Source organism: Rissa tridactyla, chromosome 16 (assembly GCF_028500815.1).
Source record: "Rissa tridactyla isolate bRisTri1 chromosome 16, bRisTri1.patW.cur.20221130, whole genome shotgun sequence".
Classification (NCBI taxonomy): domain Eukaryota; kingdom Metazoa; phylum Chordata; class Aves; order Charadriiformes; family Laridae; genus Rissa; species Rissa tridactyla.
Genome location: NC_071481.1, coordinates 2,006,230 through 2,028,900, shown reverse-complemented (window position 1 = coordinate 2,028,900; position 22,671 = coordinate 2,006,230). Strand labels below are relative to the sequence as shown.

Sequence of the window (22,671 nt, the reverse complement as noted above, 5' to 3'; positions counted from 1 at the left end):
CTTGTTCTCTATCTTTATATACCTATATTGATCTAACAGTATTTATGGCTCCTTTTCAATAATGGTTACCCTCAATTTGTCTTCATGCAATGCCTTTTTCAACTCTTCAGGGAGCATTCACTTGCAGAAAGTAGGAAAAGATTAGCTCTTTGAAGATTCTGAATGGAGAATAGTGGCAACTTCAACAGACACCTAAATGGAAAATGTATGTAGGAACCCTTTCATCTAATTTTGTCAAATGAAGTCATTATGGAGCTCTGGAATTCATCCTACAGTAATCCTGGGAAAATTACAGGTAGTTTTAGTTCACATTGACCTGTTGTTTTTTGTTTGTTTGTGTGTGTTTGGTTTATTAGCAGTGTGGAAACTAGTAATGTCAAAACTTAAAATTATGGAAACACAGTATCAAGAAACAGCCTTATGAAAGGTACCAGTCACGGTTGCTTGCAGTTCATTGCCTAAAAATCTGAAAGCCCTGATTTGGAGAAGCTGTCTTCAGGTTTGCTGGAGTTTCTGAATAACATGGGAAAATCAGGGAGAAACATACGATGTTCGTTATGTTAACATTAAATTTAGCAAGTGGGATGACTCCTACTAAACAACAGAGTGTTAATGACATCCGTTGCAAATCAGACACTTTTATCTCCACTTAATTTGGAAGTTTAGTGGCTGTTTGAGATTAATGCCTTATCCTTCTTAGGTAGGTACGGATGCTCTACATCCAGTGGGATTAACAGTTTTCAAATATGGATTGTAGATGATGTTGGGACAATGGTATAGTTCCCTATCTGACTCTTGGCAACAGCCAGACAAGTTTGATGGCATTTTGTTAAACTTTGCTCTATTTTTATCACTTACGAGTGCTAAAAATAAATTACCCTTACAGAATGCATGAAAAATTTGGCTTGGCAACTTCACAGTCATCGGTTGCTTCGTATTTGTTTTTATGTGCAACTAAATTCCTTACTATTGTCTTAGTAAAGAGATCAGGCAGTGATTTCCTTAGGTAGTCATGTTTTGATTCATGATATGGACTGGTTTTCTTCTACTGTTGCCTTGACACTTTTAAATAGGTGAGGGATGCCTGAAAGTTTTCTGGTGTAAGAAAGGGATGGTATTGCAGCTCTGAAAAGCACTTTTGTACAGTAACGATGAAGTGTTCGCATAGTTACCAGCAACTATTTTTTATTCCATTTATAGATATGATGAAAAGTTAAACTAATTTTATTGGTGTTTTTATGACAACACTTGGAGATTTAATTGTTAACTGGCTAACCACAATCTCTGCAGTAGAAATAACCATCTTAAAAGAAATGCTCTTACTGTAGCACACCTCCCTCTGCCGCCCCAAGTCCATATTCAGTGCCACTTGTGAAAGATTTATTGAAACTGTAACTCATGATCCAGAGCGGATCATCTGGCTTTTTCTCCCCATCTGTATTTAAAGAATACAAATAAATTCTTCTTGTACATTTTCTATCATGTGAGAATGCCAAGATATTTTAACAACTAACAATCTTTTTTCCCTGCTGCTCCGAATACTTGTATAACTGAACTAATAATAACTTACAGGAATAAACCTTGATGAGGTGATGCTGCTGAATCCCTCCTCCTGAAATATTGGCTTAGCTGAAATAGAAATTGCCATAAAGAGCGGAGAGGGTCTTGTGGCTGAAGTCAGCTTCTTCCCTACCTGTGTTAGACTGTAGAAAACACCACACAGAGAAAACATAAGCTGTGTTATAGAAACTAAGCTCAACTACAAAGCATTAGTTTTATTAGTATACATACTAGGGCTTTTTTGAAACAACGCATCTTACATTGCTGTAGTCTAAATGTCTAGACTACTTGATGAAAAGTCTTGCTATCTAATAGTGATAGAAGAGCTTTCAGTTTGGAAGCTGGATGTTGATTGATCAGTGTGCAGAGTAGTCTGCATTACTATGGGTTTGCATTTGTTGCTTCTGTTGATCTAAGGGAAATTTAGTTTGTCAAATCAAGGAAACTTGCTTTATTGTTAACCTTGTTATGAGAACAGAATGGTATATGACATACATTTATCATCAGAACTTCCACTGCAGTTAAACTAAGGATTTGTGTACAGCTTTTGTCCTTTTCCCCTGAAGTCTACAGCATGGACTCACGTTACAGGAGAAAGGGAGTCTTAGAAATCGTAGAACTACTAATACCTTATGCATGCTATGAAATGTTGGAACACTCATTATCTACACTGACGTTTAGAGAATGGAAATCTGATTTAAATTTTTCATTGTTCAAAGTGAAGAAAACTATTACCTTTGTGTTAAGCACTTTTTAGAAAGACACATTTTTAATGTGGTCAAGAACCACGTTAGAAGAAACAGAAGGGTAGAGACAGAAATAGATTTATTATGTAAAACAGAAATGAAGTGCCACCTTGCACAGGCAGTTACCAGTTTTATAATAAAGTCTTTTTCTTGGACTAATTCAAGCTGTATGACAACTTCATAAAGGGTATGAGAGCTGAGGCCCTTGTCATGAAAGAGAATAGATTTTTCCTTTACAGTTGATAGTGACGTAAGTAGATCAGTTTCTGAGGATGAAACTTCTCTCTGCACAGTGGACATTCTGTCTACAAAAAGAAAAGAAATTAGACAGATGTACTGAATTGCTGTATTTAAACACCACTCGTTTCTAAAACAGCTGTAGTAATACATCTGAATTCTAGCACAGACATAGTCTCTTGGCAAAGATTTTATTTGTAACTTAACACCCAATGCCTCTGTTTCTGGCAAGCAGTTTTCACTCTTTAGAGAAAACAAATGGACAATGTCTTATTGCACAATGTCTATAAAAACCTTAATGGATGAAAACTATTGTATTTCATTAATCCAACGCAAAATTCAAGTTTAAAATACCACACGTAAGAGCTAACTTAGTTTGGTTGTAACCTATTTATTCCTTTTTACTGGAAGTCAGGTGAAGAAGACTTCAGAACGTTCTCACTCCCTCTTGTTTCTTTGCAGTCAGAATTATAGCCTAGGTCTGTAGACAAAGGACTTTTCTCCCTGTCTGACTTCCAGAGTAGCCCAATTGCATTTCAGTGGTTGGGACAGAAAATTGCTCACCTTATTTACCTCATCTATGTAATGCATAGTCATTCTATTCTAATAAAATATGTAGGTTCTGGCAAAATCTCATGTGGGGATTCTGGGTGCTTTAGCTAAAGGGTATTACTTCAACACTCAGGCTGACAGGTATTGTCACATAGAAATTTCATCACATTTACCCCTTCCGGTCTCCATTTGTCCTTCTGTACTTACTCTGGTGTTACACCACTCCGTGATGCATTCCCAGCAGAAGAGGTGCCCACAAGGTGTGGCTGTTGTATGTCTCCGTTCTTCCAAACACAAAGTGCAGCGGGAGTGGCGCCCAGTAGTTTTTTCCTTGGTCGTATTTCTAATTAACATAGTTATATATTACTTAATTTTATTTAGCCTGCTTGTAAGAAATATTTGATAACAGCATCTTAAGGTAAACCCCTTCAAGTATTAATCCTTTTTGTGAAGCTCTCAAAAACATGAAAGCAAAGCATGATGAAATCTATGAGATGCTTAAAACGGTGAGGAATGCAGCACAAGTTACACTGCATCAGGTTGTAACTTAAGTCAGAGTGTCACTACAGGGTTTTCCCTGTTCATGAAAGGTATTACATTTCCCACCATTGCTTCCACCTCTTTCCTAGTAAGTAAAAACAATCATACTTTTGATGAGCTAGGTTGCGGTGTAGTTTCCATTCGTGCCTTGCTCTCTGCTTCTGTTTGAAGCTGTACATCTGAACACCAATTGTTAGAAGAAGATGGAAGAGTGAAATTATTCCAAGAAACTTGTAACTTGATCGAATACTCTGATCTTCTCCTTGCAGTCCTCCAAAATGCAGCTACGTAGTTCACAGAAATAGAGAAGTTTTGTTACTGGGGTTTTATGATACTATGCCCCTCCCCATATCAATAAATTCTTGATTTAGGATTCTCATTTCTGTCCAAAAAATTGACATATTTCTAGAACTTATCAACCTGTTGTCTCTCAGGACAGCTAGTATGTCCTGGATGTGTCTCATTCAGTCAGGCGACACTTCAGTGCTGTTTGTGTAGGGATCAGTTGTCTTGAGTTAATCTGTCCACCAAAACTGCTGCTTTGATAGGTTTGGCTTTGTTATGTAGCGCTGAGCAAATACTCAGACACCGCTCTTCCACACTGACATCAGGAATTGTTGAGGAGTCTTCTGTCTACGCACATTTTTGGGCCAGTGGCTGATGTTTTTTGGAAAGTTACTTATTGAAAAGACTGTGAAATTAAGCTCTTTGTATAGAAAAATGGTATCTAAATGTGTACTGATTTTTGTTCAAAACTATATTCAAGTATTTCCCATGGATTTATTAAGCCACTTTTTCTATGTATGTAGAAGACAGACTGGACTAGACAGTGTTCTGGATGTTACACAAGGTATTAACTTCTGACAGTGCATTCACATTTATTATCCATAACCTTTCAACCACAGGGACTCGTAACCCCTCTACATACTATTAAAAATTCCCCTCTCACCCAGTCTGCTCTGCCCATGTTATAATCAGCTACAGCCAAATTCTATATCCCGTTTACACACGTGGCATTCCAAAGGAGGCCAAAAAAACTGCAGTGAACACTACCTTCAAACAAGAAATACATCCACTTACATATGTGATCCCTGTAATTCTTTTCGACAGGTGATAAAAAGTGCCGCTTATGTAGAATACTGCCAGATGTAGTCGATGAAGTAAAGGTACGCATTGTTTAAGAACATACACAATCTGTAAGACTGTTTTCTTCTGCTGTTCCGTAAGGTCCACAACTTGTTTCTGTATCCAGTTTCGCATTAAGGTCCTGCTGGATAAGCCAAGTGCCAGGTTGCTCTGTGAGGTTCTGGAGTCATCAGCTTCTCTCTGCAGCTCGCGTTCCAGATGCAGCAATCCCTTTTCTAAGCAATAGGGTACCACAGCATGAAGAGCGATGAAGACAGCCCGCCGAAGAAAAGAAGGTACCCTTTTCTTGGTTGAGTCAACTTGGACAATGTTAACATACTCTTCACCCAGAGTCTGGTATCCTAAATAACACGTGTAACAGAAAACATGCAGGGTAAGATGGCAACAGCAATGTCACTGTCATTCTCCGTACGGTTGAGCAGTGGTGACAGGCTGCTCAGGTCAGAACACATCAGCTTTTGGAGTTTCAGAAATAGTTGCATTTTTTGTGTTGAATGAGGTGAGCGTTATGTTCACATCAGCATCTGCAGCACCATATCTGCAATGGTTTTAGGCTTAAAGCAGGGATACTTTTTCATAGTGTTGTGCATCCCTTTTTTAAAAGGAACTTTTGCTTTCAAAAGAACGTGTATCTGGGTTGATAAACTGCTGCATTTGAACTCAAACTTCTGACAATTTAGTGGTTTCATATTTAATAAGAGGCATTTATAGAAAAACAAACAAAAAACCAAACAAAACCCCCACATTAAACAAATCACTGTCAAGCTGCCTCACTCCGGTTGGGGGTCGCCATCAAACAGCTGCTGCCCAGGACAGAAAGCTCACTTTTCACACTGGCCCAGGTTGCCCAGAGCAGCTGTGGCTGCCCCATCCCTGGAGGGGTTCAAGGCCAGGCTGGACGGGGCTTGGAGCAACCTGGGCTGGTGCGAGGTGTTCCTGCCCAGGGCAGGGGTGGCACTGGATGAGGTTTAATGTCCCTTCCAACCCAAACCATTCTGTGATTCTATGAAACGCCAAATGGGCAGTTTCTCAGCACAGTACCTGACAAAGTGGTAAGGACGAAGTAGGCCACATCGGAAAGCAGTTCGATCTCTTTCCTCCATTCCAGCCACTTCTTGGCACCTGCGGGACGACGGTTGCGGTCACTTGACATGAAATTCCCGCCTCTGATTTTCTCCCCGACGCCCCAACGCTGGATCAGGCCCCCCTCCGCCAGGGATAGGCCCACCTCCCTCCCCGGCCCGAGAACCGTGCGGTGGCACGAAGCCGGGAGGGGGGCACACCCGCTGCTACCGGAGCACTGACGGTGTCGCCGCAGTCCCGTCCCCCCCCTCCCCGCCACAACGCCGATGCCGGCGGCCCACCCTCTCGGTAGGGCTCAGGGTGGAGAGGGAACCCCTCCTCCGAGGGAAGCTTTACCCGCCAGCCCGTGCAGCGCGGCGCCGGCCCCGCTGCGCAGCCCACTCCGGTGCAGCTCGTCCTTCTGCCCGCAGCGCACCAGCCGCGCCGGTCCCGCCGCCGCCATGGCGGGCGGAGGGAGACGCGACCCCGCGCGGCGGAGCCTCGGTCCTGCTAAGGGAACGCGGGCGGTGCACCGCTCCGCGCGCGCGCGGCCGGCGTAGGGAGCCGGTGTCATCGCGCACCGCCCACGGGGAGGGCGCGCGGCTGAGGGGAGGCCCCGTGAGGCGGCGGCGGCCGCTTCCCGCCGCCCCTTTAGCGCCTGCGGTGAAGGTAACGCGTTAGGGCCTACGTCAGCAGCGTGTCTGATAAATTGCGTCTAGGTGCTGTTTTATTTAAGACTTGAGCTTGTTTAGGCATAAAGCTTATTGGCCTCTTGATGGAGACAGCCAGAATCCATTGCCTACTATGAGGCTGTTGCAGGTGTGACTACTGCTTAGAAAAACACAGAATTTTTTTTTCCATGTTCTCTACAAACAATGGCCTTTTTAACAAAGGTAACAGCTTTCTGAAAATGTTTACTACCCATCTTGAAGCCTGATACATTCATTTTTGTCAAAAAAAGTTTCTTAACGGATTTTAATGTCATGTAGTTATAAAATCAGTTTTGCAACATGCTTAAGTGAGGGGGAAGTTAGAGTTCTACAATGTAATTGATTTATTTGGCAAAACTACTTCCACTTGGATTAAGATAGATGTTTTCCAGAGGATTTTATGGACTAATATTGTAGTAACTCACTTGAAAGTAATGTGAGAGAGTTGGAGCTTGACTTGGTTTTTTTTTTCCTCTCAGTGCTGAGAAGCAGAAAGGTTACCTACAAACATAAATACAAGTAAACTCGATCTTTGTAGTTTTTATTAAAGTTTTCAGTAGTCTGTTATTAGCAACACAACCTGCGACATCAAAGTTCTAATTTAACTGTACCAAAAGTAAGTTGTAAATTGTAAGTAAAGCTGCGGTGAATCTTAGGGTTAAGTAATGCATTCCTACCCCTCCCTCCTTGCCCCAGGTGCAACTCAGATTTTTATTTGCTACTGTATGGAAAGGTGTATAGCATAAATGAAATTGCAGATTGTACAATCTGTAGCTGTAAAATCAGTGCAATCAACGAAAAACATTTGAACGTTTTATTTATTAAAACAGTAGGGGGAGCACCCGTATAAGAAAATATCCCATGAGAAATGGGATATTGAATGTAAAATTTTTACATCTAGTATGCACTTAAATCTTGATGTATCATGATGACCTGATATGTCCCAAGTTAAGAAACCTGAAGCTGCTACCCTAAACTATTGCATTTATTAAAAATATGAAAATGAAACCAATTGACCAATCTTTGGATCATTTCATTCAGAATTCAAATTCACCGCGTACTCCCATATGTTTTGATTTTTGTTTAAAATGACAGCTATGATTTCCATGCTATCTTATGCGTCCAACATCTCAATTGTTCAGAAAAATACCAACCATGGAAAGAGCGTGGTTAAAATTAGAGGACTTGGTAACTTTCTCACCACAAAAGTGCTGCTTGCTATTTCAACATTGCAAAGGCAGTGCAACAAGCGCATCCTAAGCCCAGTTTAATCTTTCTACTGACTGTGATAGGTAGCTTTTACTTTGTCTTGTATCCTATGATTTCCTTCAGCAATCAAGAGGTTAATTTCTCTTAAATCAGTTGCACCTGAGAAATCTAGGGGGCGTTAAGAGCAAATGGTGATATTTTGTTAGAGCTACTAACTTAGCTCAGGGTGATGTGTGCTGGGTTGTGAGCAACTGTTGGGGAAGTTGATTAGAGTGGTAGGTATAATTTCTCATTTGTGCTCTGTATGAGATACATGTTTTGCTAAGTGTGCAGGATAAATGTTTGTTGCCGTTTTATCAAAGTGGGTAAAGACTGTTTTCTTGTTTTATAGGTGAAGAAACCAAAGAAGAGCTCAAGAGACGTTTTTAGCAAAGCTGAAATGCTGGCTAATGAACACTTAATTATTAGACTGGAAACCCTTTATAAAGCTGAAGATGAGTTTAGGCTTCTGAAGGTCAGACTTTCATTCCTTAGAAGTTTGTTATTTTGTTATATTCTATTTGTTATATTCTTGGTTTGTGATATTTTGAAGGGTGGGTGTTCTGTTGAGTATGGCAATAAATGTATGTTCTTCTTTAAAAAATAGGAGAGTTGTCCAAATCTAGAAAATAATTCAAAAATATTTTTTTTGTTTTGAACTGAGGAGATGACATCATGCCAAATAACCTCTCCATTTTGGGTAGACAACTTTCATTTATATACCATTGAGGAGAACTGACCTCTGTTTCAGTTAGCTGCTTGCTTGCACTGAAAGTTGTAAGTAAGAGAGGGATAGAACTCTCTTTCCACCTCTCGCGTTGTAACTGATTATTGTAGTAATGAAACACATTCTTCATTTCTTGATTTCCAGCATTGTGAATTGTTTAGGTAGCTGCTGTGTTTCACATGAGAAGTTGTATTGGCATGTGTGTATAACAGTAATGATATTTCTATAGTTCTTTTTTTTTTGTCACTAAAATACATAATAAATCAATGTCATTATCTCTTCTTAGAAGATGGGATAAATTGAGAAACAAAGAGGTGATATGATATCTAGAAACTAATGAATTGGAAATACTCCTAGTTCAGTGTTGTGTCTCCTGGTGCAGCATTGGGCTATATTTTTAAGTGCTCTGGAGTTTTCGAGTGTGTATGTCAATATGTTGTTTATGAGAAAAAAGAAGTACCTAAATATATTTATTTTTAAACCTGACAAGCTCCTGAATGCTCTCAGGAAAAAGGAAGTCGTTTGTATCCATGTTACAGCTACTCATATGTGCTTTTGGACAGTTCGCTGTTCTTGCAGGACAAACCCTTGCTGCTGATAAGAAGTTGCAATTATAAATAGTTCTATAGTGGACAGACTTTTTTTTTCTATTAGTTCTTTATTAAGGGAATGTTCTGTAGTCTATGACTTTGCTCTTTGTAGACAAGTAACAGTTAAGAAGTGTGAATATTCAGGGAAAAATGCAAAACAGGCAAATTAAAAAAATTAAAAGCATGGGGTAGGACTGTTAGCTGAGAAGTAACAAAGTGAAATAATTTAATATTAAACATTCAATCTAGCACACTCTTGGTGAATTTCAGGATACTTGGCTAGTGAAAGAGATATTTTTCTTTGGTCTGCCTTCCACTTTTACCTTTTTTGTTCTTTCTCTCACTTTTTTCTTCTTATTAGTACCTTGGTAGTTATGCTGCCATATGTCATGTGATGAAATTTCTTCTCCTGAAACTAGACTTTGCACGGCAATAAAAACCACTGCCTGTTGAGGGCCAGTGTTGTGCTGCAGGTGTCAGTCTAAACTCAAATTTGTGTTCATTCTGTGTATTTCAGGTAGTTTCCCTTCCTCTAACAAGGTTTCAGGAAACCAGTTGTCTTAGTTTTTATTTTAGATTTTTTATTTTACATTAGATGTGAGGCTGAAATGCGTTGGTAGTGTATTGGTAGTTCTTTACAAATATACACTGAAGATGATGATGTCCACTGATATGTGGAAGTGAGGAGCACTGGCCAATTCCTCATGAACTGGCAAATGTGTGGTGTATTCAAGGGAGTTACACCTTACTTCTCCTTCCTTCCATTTTCTCACTTCCATATGATTTTGCATACTTCCTTTTTGAAGAATAATGATTTTGAAAGAGCAAGGTTGTTCTATGAAAACACATTTGTAAGTAATCCTTTCTCAATAGTCATACGAATGTGACATGAGATGGCTCCTGTTCCAGTGCTGTGCGGTGTTTCTGTGTGTTAGTGTAGCTGGGGCTCACCTCTCACTGGTATTCTGATTTATATTGGCGACTGCAGAAAACTGCCATATCTTTTAAAATTTAGCTGCTGTGTTTTGCTTAACCTTTGGCAAGGTGCATCTGTGCAGACTTTATTTCCATTGCATGCTTCTCTACTTTTCCTTATAACAGACCTGATAAGGGAGTGAGTTGTTTCACTAACGTTAACGTAAGGAAGTCCAAAATGTAAAACAAACTTGGTGCACAGCAATGATTAACTTTTCCTCCCACATGTTGCTTGTCTGTGCATTATTAAATATGGTTTTACCTCTGCAGACCTGTTAGTATAGAAGAGGTTTGGAGTGCAGCTTTCAAACGCGGCAACAGGCAGATGTTTCAGTTTCCAACCTGAAGAACAGGTTCTGCACATGGAAAAGGAACGAAATGGCTGTTCAGGATTGTTACCACCCTCTGGTTCCTTTTGCCTCCTCCCACTTTGAACTTGTTACCCTGGAGCTGAACTGTTTGAATAAGGACTGTAAGAGCTGCTTTGTGACCAGTGAGCTGAGAACCCTTAACATGTAAAATGCAGGGGCGGAGCCTTCGCGCTCAGACTTTGCAGTTCCCGCCCCGGTTTTTTTTGTCACGCTTATGGAGGTTCCGATGCACCGTGCAAAGACGCTGGGACAGCTTGTCTGCACTGTCCGGAGAGAAGAGACAAAGGTGCGTGTGGGGGGGGTGTTTGGTTTTGTTTTATTTTAATTTGGTACTTTCTCTTTCAGGAATCATTTTGGTGTACTTTTAACACTTCTGCTCACTCTTAGAACTTAGCAACAAATTTTGTAATATGCTACCGCAGGAATATATGTAGTTTTATGATTGCAGCAGTTTGCTACTACTTTTGCTATTGTCTTTTTTTAAGGGAGAGAGAGAATGGAAAGAACATGATGTCTAATGCTTGTTTTATTTTGGTAATGCTTTCTCTTGTTTATGAAAATGTTTGGGAACCTTGGAATTCTGTTAGTCCTGAGTTTTTAGATTCTCTGAGCTTGTAGAGATGAAGCAAATCACATTTGTGATTTAAGTTTAGACTTTTCTAACTGGACAACTGCTTTCTTCAACACAAGAGACTAGTGCATTCATTCTGAAATGATAACCTGAGCCTTAAGCTTTCACAGGTACGCTAAGCTAAAATTAAAACTGACTTGGTTAAGAGAAGTTGAATGTAAATAAACTTTAGATATTTGAATAAAATACTAGATAACATAACCTGGCTGATTCTGTGACTGAACAGTTGGTAAGTCTTAATTTGGAAGGAAGGACACACATGACCCTTTGAAAAGGGTATGTGTTGTTTGGTTTGGTTTTTTTGGTCATTGTTTTTGGGTGTGGAGAAGGAATTTTCGGTTCTTTCCTTGCAAATAATAAGGATGGCCAAACTGCTAGTGCTGTGTATGCTTCAAATACCTTGGGCTCCAGAGTTTAGAATGTAGGTCTTAAACATACACCAAATCCTAAGGGTGATAATTTCTAGAATCGTGTTTTGTTTCATGGTAGAGGTAGGTTCAACTGTTAAAAAATAAAGTAGAAATAGAGTAGGATGCACTACTGACTGCGGTAAGGTTGAGATAGGAAACTGATGCCATCTTTGTAATCTAGCTCAAAGTTAAGTTGTTTCTTTATTGTTCAAAAAAAATTAGTCAAAGTTTTGTCTATTAATAGAGCTTTTTCTGTTTTTACTGAGGGGGAAAAAAACTTTAGCTGTGGAGAATTCTTTTTTGCCTAGTAAGATTATGTATGAAGGAACTGTTTAGTACAAATGAAGGACAGAGGTTGTGAGGGAAGGTCAGTGACTACTGATGAAATGTGCTAGTTATCTAAATGTGGGCAAGATTGCAGGGTGTCACAGTTATTGCATTCTAATGACCTCAGTACCAGTGTGTGAAGAACAGAAGAATAAATGGTCACTTGTCTCTGAGCTCTTCAGTAGGTGGACTACTTTTTTTAGGTTGTCTGCTTCTGGGCACTGAGGGTTGATTATATAGAGGCTAGAGACCATGACTGGGTATAATAGATACATTTGACATGGCAGACCAGTTAACAGTGGGTTCTTTTATTAATAAGTAAAATATTTTACCAGATCTAGTTCTGTCATACATGCTGTATAATATAAGCCTGTATAACTGAATCTTGAAACACTAAGGGGTTGCTGATTCTTGTATGTAATGAGTACATTGGGAAGATTAGCTCTTATAATGCAGCATGTTTTGATTCTTCTCAGCCCAAAGAATCTATCATTCTGATCACCTGCCTAAGGTATTGCTTCCTGTCTAAAGCCAGGAGAACTTTAATCTGAGTACGTATTTTTTGTTAGTTTGTCTAATCCTTACATTAGTCTTGGAAAGTTAATTTTTTCTCTGATTGTCCTTGCAACTCATGGAGAGTCTCATCTTATAGAACCATAAGTCTTCTAGGGCCACAGATGCATGGATTTTTTTGTTAACTTATGCCTTGTCATTGGTAAGCAAATGAGACTTTACAGTAGAATGTCTCGCCTGTAAATTTGTGTAAAATTTATTGAATTCATGCCCTAGAGACCACAGCAAAATTTTCAGTCATACCTTGCTTTTGGTTGTTTTATGTTCTGGCTTTGCAAAAATGACGATAACTTTCTAGTTTATGGCCAAGCTCCTTTTACATTATCTGAAAAGGCTTTTGTTTTCTTCTTATGTGGCATTCATCATTTCTGTAATTTATGCTGAATTAAAAGCTACTCCGTACTTAGCCTAAATTGTCTGAGTGTATCTGAGTGAATGTTGCTGCAGGAAGTCCTTCCCACTGTGAGAGCTTGTTGGTAACATTCACATATTGTAAAAAGTTGTAGAGGTGGAAGACTGAAATTCTTTTGTAAAAGAATCTTTATTCTTGGTTAGGAATAAAAAATATAGAGTGTATGGTTCTTTTAAAGTTCTGTATTCACAGTTTTGGAACACCACAACCTCACTTTGGTTTTAAAATAAAATGTACAGAGCACTCGGTTCCTAAATATAATTCAAAAGGGCCAACTTATTTGTGAACATCACTGGAATTTGTTCTTGTTAGTCCTGTTAATTTGTCCAGAGCTGAGAAAATGATTGTATAAATACATTTCAGTGGGTAATAAGATAAGGCTGAAGAGGTTTCTCAGTAAAGAAGGTCTCTCAGTTACTATGCATCATCTGAATTTACTGCAATACGTTTGTCGTGCACCAAGATATCTCAGTTCTGCATTAGTTATGTATAAAATGACCCGCTGCTTCCCATGATAGACTTAAATTAATCTGATCTTACTATTGAAATATATTCTCCAGTGTTACACCTGAATTTTCTTTCACTTACTTCCACTGTCTTGGTCTTATTTGTGAGTTAGCCTCTGCTCTCATTGATACCACCGGCCTCGCTAAATGACAGCAAACCTTCCTGTATGTCACTTATTGTGAATAATTCTTAATGGCATATACGAAGTGAGTAGTAGATATAGACCATACATTCAGGATCAGATGATAGTGAAGAAAAGGGTTCTATAACATGAGCCAAGTCCTTTTCCAAAGGGACAGCTATTCTGTCACCCTGGCCCCTGAACTAAGTATAATGTACGTGGCCACCTTGTAGAACATCTCAGCCCAGTATTTGCTGCAAGTCATTATGAAGTTCTGGACTTCCACGTTACTGCTTAGAATACAGACTCTAAATCTGTAGGGAATTTCCAAACCTTTTATTCATTGTTTAATCTGTCTCCATTTTGTGGGCGTGGAGTGCTTGCCTTCAGCACATGTAAGTACACAGTAAAGTCATTGGATAGGTACCTGTAAACCTGCAGGCTGTGACAAATCTTTACACATGCTTAGGCAATTCTAACTTTCCTTCCTGTTGTTTTCTGTACGTTACTATGTGGCAGACTACATGTGAGTCTGTGCATTATTGATAGAAATTTTGGATGTAGACGTCAAGTCAAGCAGGTCTAATGCTTCAGTACTTTGAGAATCTTGGCTTCTGTTCTTCTGCAGGAAGTACAATGGCTAAAAAAGGAACAGTGGTAGCTGGAGTCCACGCTTGAAAAATTATTTCTTTCCTAAATAGGAATTGAACCAAAATCCTGAAGCGTTCATTAAAGAGATGAGAAAATGAAGAAGATAGGGTTCGGGATGGGGAGATGATGTTTCAGGCTACATGCCATGACCAACTTCCTCAGGTGCGAAGTGGCCACAATAAAATATACTCTTTGAGAATAAAATATACTCTTTGAGTCGAGTGCGTCAGTCTCTTTTGGTGAGAAGAGCTATGTAAGAATTCTGTTGCTAAGCCTCTAGCTGCTTGATGCTAACCTGCTGGCTTTTGGACCTCGTTTGTTAAAGAGCTCACTGTCTGATCCATCTGAGGTTGGATTTCAGGCAAGCATGAGGTAAACATTAAAATACACACTGAAATAATTTTAGAAGTGCCATTTCTCCATATCCGTGGCATTAACTGAGTGAAGTTTCAGATCCATTTGAGTCAGAAATACAGCATGCAACTTGAGAGATTGATTTTTGTATACCTGGTTCTGACCTGGCCCTGTATTTCTCTTGTTCGTCACAGCCTTGCTTGTTTCCATTTAATTAAGGAATGGCTCCTGGAGAATCTTCTGACAACTATTAAGATGTCAGGGAGCTCTGGATTGCCTCAGAAATGAAGAGGGAAATCAGGTGGGAAGGTAAAGGAGCTTTACACGTTAACATTCCTGGGAGAGATTAAAACTGCTGCAAAAACTATGTAGTTCCCATCCCTTCCAGGTGTTGTTTGCCAAAGGCCATTATGGAGAAACTTGCAATACCACTTTTTGTGTTGAATCTGATGTTAACAGGATGTCTCTTCATAGCTCTCCTTGCAGGACTAGTTATTGTAAAATAACTTAAAAGAAGCTCCTCCCTGCCTCTTCTGCCCTTCAATGTGCCCCCCTAGCTTGTTATTCCAGATTTCCTAGTGCCCTTAGATGCTGGAACGTATTTTCTGGAAGTTTTCTCTGCCTTTAACTGAAAACGTGTAATTCGTGTTCTATGTATTAAAAAAAAAGAAAAAAAAAAAAAAAGCAAGGAATGGAGCCTGAGGAAACAACGGAAGCTTGCAATTGAAGTGCCTAGAAGAAGCTATATAGCCTGCAGAGGAGAGAGAGAAAAACAGAACTTTGGGATGTGTGATGTGCTGGTATTATTTAGTGGGATTGCTGCAAGAACTAAGTGAAATATATTCTACTTGGTTTGGTGTGTCAAGGATGTGACCACATTGAATTGTACAAAGGTAGCTGGCTGTGAGTGGAGCTGAAGATAGGTTGTCAGATGACTGAAATGGCAAGAAAGACTGCTCAAACTCCACTGGCTTTGGAGTGAGTCTTTGATAAAGATGGGGTTTACCAATTGTTGTAATGCGCGCTTAGAGTCGGCCTCTGGTGTGTAGATTTGGGGTTTGTGTGTTTTGTTTACACTTAGAAACCACTTAGTGGATGTCATAGAATCCCAGGTTGGAAGGGGCCTCAAGGATCATCTGGCCCAACCTTTCTTGGCAAAAGCATGATATAGACAAGATGGCCTGGCACCCTGTGCAACTGAATCTTACAATGATGGGGAATTCACCACTCCCTGGGGAGATTATTCCAATGGCTGATTGTTCTCATGGTGAAAAATTTTCCTCTTGTGTCCAATTGGAATCTACCCTGGAGTAACTTGTACCCATCACCCCTCGTCTTTGCCATGCGACTCCTTGTAAAAAGGGAGAATCCATCTTCTTTGTATCCGCCCTTGAAATACTGGAACATGGTGATAAGGTCTCCCCTAAGCCTTCTTTTCTCAAGGCTGCACAAACTCAATTCTCTCAGCCTTTCCTCATATGGCAGGCTTCCCACATTTGGTGCTGTATGCCTTGGATAGTGAGACTGCAGTCTAGGATCTTGTTTTTGGATCATCCTTCGTTAAATAACTTAATAGGTTTTTTGTATCCTGTAGAAAAAACTGACCTTTCCCACTTATTTCTTCCCCTCCTAAGAGTTTAGACAGATTCTGAATGAGATGAGGTTATTGAAGTAATGTTATTTATTGACTAACAAAGTACTAAAGTCCAGGATGACGTGGTGAACAAAGCAGGGCTGGACTTTGACATCGATTGGATGAAGCCCTAAAGACTTGGTACCGTGTAGCACGTCCATTAGTTAGTGTGTGTATCCCTGCTCTCTGTTTGACAACATGAGAATGGATTGAGTGGTTCCCAGACCCCTTCCTGCTAACGGAGAAGGAGATTAATTAACTTAAGAAATGAGTTTGGATGTTTGGGGGGAAAAAAAAAATACAGCTTTCTCTTTAAGTTGCCAAGTATAAGTGTGTTTCTCTTATTTGCAGTATACACATGTAGCAGTCACTTTCACCAGTTCAGTTTCCATCTTATAGTAGGGTGGTGTGAAGAAAGACCAACTTGAAAAGAGACCATGCTTTTGATTCTGTTCAGGTTCCTTACTGTGGTGAATTAAAATGTTGCCAGCTGTGCAAATCCTGATAAAACCCTTTGCCCAGCCTTAGGTCCAGGACGGTGACTAAGTTCTCAAAAATGTCTGAAAGATGATCTTTATAGACATTGACATTAGGAGAGTGCACAGAAAACAGTATTTTTATCAACTCATTTCTAGGAGCATTTATTGGAAATGAAGTGTGAAATGTGAACCAATAGAATCCAATGCTCCCCAACTCAACTGTTTCTAATAAAAGGCACTTAAATATAGATCAATTATTAATCTTAACAAAGAGTAGCATGTGACCCTAAGGACAATGCAAATAGATTAGATTTGAGATGTTCAAAGGAGCATGTTGGGATTCCGAAGAGTGACCAAGACTACTAACATAATTGAGAGTATTAACATTATTAGTGTTATAGATCTCTTGATTACAAATGGCATTGGAACCTGCAGTCTGTGTCTCCTCTTTAGTATGACTCACAAATTCCCATGTGCAGTAAATCTTAGTTTTTCAGCAGTAGTCACTTCCTGTCTGTCTCCTAACAAGGCGATCTTCCTCTCCCCATTCCTTCTCTGAGGCTTTTTGGTTTTCGTGGTCTATAGTACGAAACTTGTATTTTCAAAGTACTTTTGAGCCAAGCTATTGGATGAGATTTAGAGCCTTGCTTAATTAGTTCCCATTGCTCTTCTAATAAAAATTTCTGGTTCTCCCTTGCTAATAAGGACTGCAAATGTTCTTAAGAAGCAGGAGGCTGCTGTGTGCTGTGTTTCCATTGTCATTTCAGATAGGTCTGGGAACAGGCTAGCAACAAATAACGATTATGAAACTTGAGAGGGTTTCTGGCAACTTGGGATAAATTGGAATAAGGGAAGGGGATTACAAGTCTATCCCCTGTATATAGAAATTGTTGCAAATTTCAAGTTTTGTTTTGTAAAGTAAATGCTGAATTCATATGACACAGTCAATATAAGCCTGAAATAAATTATTTGGATTTAATAAGTCATCTCCTTACTTGCATAAGAAATATTCAGTTACATCATTCAGCAAAAATGCAGGGCTCTACTGCATGTGCAGCTCTAGTTCAAGCTGTAAGGGGTGGGTGAGGAAAAGCTGACAAATGTTAAGTGTTCCTTTTAAGTGGAATAACTGTGTTCTGGGTGTAAGGTGAATACATCAGGCTGCCAGAAAGATATTCTGATGTCCTCTTTATTGCCTTTTCTGTACTCCCCCCCATATTTTTAACTGAATTGTTTGCTGGAGAACTCTGTATCACATGCCAATTTGTTCTGTGTGTGCTCTGTCCCTTGGGAAAAAGAATGTTGTATCACACCCTAAGGTGTGGGCTTACCCCCATGTTCCATAGTACTAAAACAGACTTCTTTCATTTTGCAGTTGCTTTGGATGTGAAGTAACGTGCCTGGGCGTGCAAGTTATCTCAAACGGAATTGCCCAGTGAATGGAGTTGCATTCTTTAAAACGAACAGCATGTCATAGTGAACCGCAGTAGAGTTTAAAAGCAATCCCAAGTCTCAGATTCAAATTCTTTAAAGAATTTTTTTCTCCCAATTGATCTTTTATCCTATTGATCTGCTTCCTGATCAAGCTATTCAGGTTCAAGTGATGGCTTAGTTTATTTTATGTTTCATCTACAGTATCAGTGTGTCTTTTCTGGAGGGATATCAGAATTGTCTGAGTTCTGGTGGGTGCCATGTGATACCTCCCTGAATGCAAAAGCAGATCTTTTGGGCTTAACCTTAAATACAACAGTGATATAAAAATGGCTTGTTCCACCACCTCTCTGGAATGTTCCCCTCTGGAGACATTCAAAACCCGCCTGGATGCGTTCCTGTGTAACCTGCTCTAGGTGACCCTGCTGTGGCAGGGGGGTTGGACTAGGTGATCTCCAGAGGTCCCTTCCAACCCTATGATTCTAAAGGATTGCTAATGGTGCGTACAGCTTTTTTTGTCTGTTAAGTGATATCTATCCTCCTTCTAGGGTTTTAAGTCCAGTTTTCTATAGGAATATGGAACCTCACACAATAATACTCAGGTGGGGCTCCTAACCTGAGCAGTCAATTTAAATCTTGTTCATGTGGTCTGAACAGGTACAGTTGCTCTCTTCTGGCTATTTTGTGACTCTTGTCAATGAGCTATGCTGCTCTCAGAGGCCAGAGTGTTTGCTAGTATGAGAGAGGTGAAACATTTCCAGAGAATGTAACTGATATTTTTCATCATACAATCTTCTCAAGAAATTTTCTAGGAAAGCCAACTGAGCTTCTTTCATTTACTTTAATAGGAAGTCTGGTCCCTGAATTTTGTTCTGAGATACCAATTTGAATCCTGCTATATTTTTAAGGATCAATTGTGTACTTTTCTATTGTCTGCCTAGGATTTATGGGTACATTCAGCTTGCTGTTTTGGAGAGAAGGGCTAGGCTTTGTTATTTTTCTCTTTTTAAACAATATAGGTATGCTGAAGAGAAGGGGGGGGGGGGCGGGGAAGAGAGGGAAGTCTGAGGACCTGTACAGAAGCTCTAAGAGGTGGGACTGAGTGAAAAAAGAACATCTTTTGCGTGAAAACAGAAGACATTTGGAGACCAGCTGAATGACAATAGCTTCACTTTCAGATCAGAAAAAAGAGTAAAGAACATGAATTTGACATGGCTCAAGATAACAAAATATTCAGTGAACCACATCTTCATACAATGTAAGGTCATCTGCTTAAACTGAAATGATGCCAGTATGTACCAGCATGAACATCTGTGCCCATTAAGTCTTCCTCACTCTTATGGATATGTTCTTTGGTGCATAATGAGTCACAGTGATTGAACTTCCTGCAAAGGAAATGACCTCTCAAAAAAAACCCTAAAGCAAAGAGGTGAGAGAGTCTGGCAAAATAACTACCAACGAGTTCAACTTTCTGAAAAGGAAGTGGATAGATCTTGTCTCAATGTTAAAATAGTTTCATCTGTTCTATGGGCTGTGGCTTCCTGGATTAATCTCAGGGTTAAACATTTAATGCGCATGTACCAGAAATGGCACTTTGTGGCTAGTGGGTATAAAATTGTGGTTAGGAGAAGTTGCCGAGATGACCGAAGCAGACAGATAACTCAACTGCTGTGAGACAGTGTCTGTCATCTGTAGAAGTCCTTGCTCAGAATATGCAATGGAGTATCTCCAGAAATGCTTTTGAATGCTGTTTTGGCTTTTTCAGTGGACACAGTTGATTTAACTCCTGAGATGCCTTCTAATGTTTAGTTTTGGTTGAAGCTACTTTACCTCATGGCTTTCACGCTGAAAGGCAAACACAAAAAAAGGATAAAGGATCTTATTTTTTTCTTTTTTTTCTCCCTCCTTTGGCGACTTCAACATCTGCTTTGGATTCTAGAATCCTCCAAAAATTCCATGTTTGATAGTTGGGCAGGAGAGGAGAGAGCAAAGCACTATGACTAGGTGTTGATATTTTCTGTTGTCTGTGGTGTGAGATGTGTGTAGGGATTGGATTGAATACAGGTAAAAGGTTGCAGGGTTTCTTCTGTCCTTGATTTTTAAAACAGCCAGTAAAACCATCGTAGTATCTAGAATGGGTTATAGACTTGATACTCTCAAAAGAGAATTCTGGTACTGTTAACCTTCTGTTAGAGCAGCATTTAGCAGACAGCTTGTGAGACAGAATTTGACCAGTAGCTGTAGGATGAGTTTCTCATATTGTCACCTTATATGGAATAGATAAATTAACCCAGGGCGTGGGGTTCAGTTTGCAAACTCCATAATGCTGATAAGACGTAAGTTAGTGGTAACTAGGAAATAAGTGTTGTCATGTAGCAGCTACATCTGAAAATACGAGTGAGACTGTCAATGTGCTTTTACAGAGTGGTCGAGATAGCAGACTACAGTTGTGAGTTAGTATTCTGATTATTAGGTGCTTGTTACACGTGCAGTGAGTTGCAGCAAAAGGTTGGTATCTGCCCCCAAATTCTATTGGTAGATAACTCAGGCTTGCTGCTGAGTTGAGTCCGGCATCTACTGTGTTTGACACCTACTTGCTTCAAGTACCTTGTTCCTACACCTCCTCGACATGCACAGTATTTGTTCAGCTGAACACAGGCTGCTATGCCATTCATATTATACTCATGGTAGAATACTGAAGATGTAGCAGTGGTAATAACTTCTTTTTACCAGACAGATAAGAGCTGAAAGAAACAGGTTTAGTTTCATCAGAACATCCCCAAATGAAGTGTAGCAAGAGGTGCACCTCCAATATTAAAATGGTGTATGTTGTCAAGAAAGAATTATGAGTGCTTACCTTTTCTCTGGTGTCATAGTAGATATAGCTTATGTGTAGGAGCAAGTAATACTGTAAGTCAAGGAGTTGTGGCTGGACTTCAAAAAGTGTAAGAATGACAAATGTGCCTTAGTAAAGGGTCTAGTGAAATCTATACACAGGATAGAGGAGCTTTGAATGAGCCTTGACAAGTCAGCTCTGTGTATGCATATAAATATATTTTTGGTATTAATTTGAGGAGTAGCTTAAAGGAAAAAAACATTTATTTTGGGATGCATAAAATGAATACATGGAAATATATGAATTGTTTTTGTTCAGTCTAAAGCAGAATGTTTGCTCTGTATTTTGTTAACTAATTATGTTTATGTATAGATCAGACTACATATCTGTATTTATCAGATGAAGGGATACGATTACAGAGACAGATGATAGGATGTACAAGGATGTATATTTTGGGGGGGGGGGACAGGGAATATCTTTGATAACCTATTACCTGCCCTCCCCTTTCAGTCCAGTCAGTTTGTGAAATCTTTCCTAAGTTTATAATTTTGGTTTTGGAGATTCTAGCTGTGTTTTGTAATAAACTTATTATTCGCCAAATGAATTTCACCCACTGATAATGCCCACAATTATTTCAGAGTCACAGGATACCCTTTGAGATATTTCCTGTTTAGATGAGGAAACAAGTGATTTTAATGATACTGAATTTCCACAGGACTAATATTGCTAACCACTACTGTCCCATATATGAAGTTGCTATGCATTTGGCTCCATGTATGGGTATTAGTCATTGACTGACATGCTCCCTCTCAACAGAGGAGATTTTAACAAGATAGAAAATGGAAAAGGCAGGGCTTGGTGAAAAGATAGTCGTTGAGAGGAAATGACTTCCCAAAGAAGCTGAATGAGGAACCAAAGACAAGAAGAGAGGTACAACTTCAAACTTGCAGATGCTGTAACATGGACATCTCTTAGTCATTTTTTGCTACAAATGTCTCAACCCTCCCTCTATTTCTACTCCCTGTGACTTAATAGTGATGCCTCATTGCCCTCTCTCTTTTAAAATAATGTCAAACTGGATCTGTGCTTTCACAACAAAACATGTTAGGGCAATGTTTCAGAGCTCAACTTGTAATTACAAACTGAAGGAGACTCCCATAGATTCAAACAGTTACCAGCACACGGTAGGATCCCAGGTTTCTGTCTTGTGTGATTGCTGTTTTGGAGTGAGCCTTTGACCTTCTTTCTCTGAGGAAGGTATCCATCTGAAAGTTTTGGAAAGGTGAGTCTTCTGTAGCCAGTGGGCAGGAGATAGGTAAGAAAAGGGAAGGAGAATGCCAGGCAATGATGAAGAGATACAGTATGGAGACAGTTGATGGTGTGTAAGGGGAGAAAAGAACTTTAAAGGGTAACAGACAGAACTGAATGAACAAGCCAGCATCGCAGCAGATAGTTCTCAAAGCTGTCCTTTGGGAATATAGCAGATACATTCACTTATGTAGAATGCTTGAGTTAAGTGTTTGTGTATATATTATATGTATGTGTATCTATATATATGTCTGTATGTGTATATGTATATATATAAAAAATTAAACCCAGCATGAGTAGTTTGGTTACTGGAGAAGTTGCTGCTGGCAAAAGCATAGTTTTCTATGATTATAGAAAATACCGGGGTGAGGGAAAGAAGAGTTGGTGGCTTCTGTTATGTGACGAACTATATGGGTATAAGTAACTGCGGAGATCAGTCTGTTGCATGTCATCTAGCTATGTTCCTGCAGTAAATGTTGTATAATAAACAGTTAAAGCAACTTCCATTATTTAAAAACTAATTGTCTTCTCCAG

The 22,671-nt window shown here is 39.5% G+C and overlaps 2 protein-coding genes across 2 annotated transcripts in view; one reads left to right on the top strand and one right to left on the bottom strand.

Annotated features, from left to right (window-relative positions):
• Positions 1-1,982: 1,982 nt before the first annotated feature.
• On the bottom strand, positions 1,983-6,364 carry PEX10 (peroxisomal biogenesis factor 10). Its single transcript, XM_054222396.1, has 6 exons — positions 6,201-6,364; positions 5,823-5,903; positions 4,716-5,122; positions 3,744-3,919; positions 3,303-3,438; positions 1,983-2,611 (listed from the first exon to the last, which is right to left on the bottom strand). The coding sequence occupies exons 1-6, from the start codon at positions 6,304-6,306 to the stop codon at positions 2,540-2,542; spliced, it is 978 nt and encodes a 325-aa protein (XP_054078371.1). The 5' UTR covers positions 6,307-6,364; the 3' UTR covers positions 1,983-2,539.
• Positions 4,979-22,671, top strand: part of PLCH2 (phospholipase C eta 2) — a 104,436-nt gene continuing 86,743 nt past the window's right edge. Inside the window, exons 1-2 of the mRNA XM_054222395.1 lie at positions 4,979-5,056; positions 8,154-10,750. The gene's annotated coding sequence lies outside the window, so the exon portion shown is untranslated. The remainder of the gene's footprint in view (positions 5,057-8,153; positions 10,751-22,671) is intronic.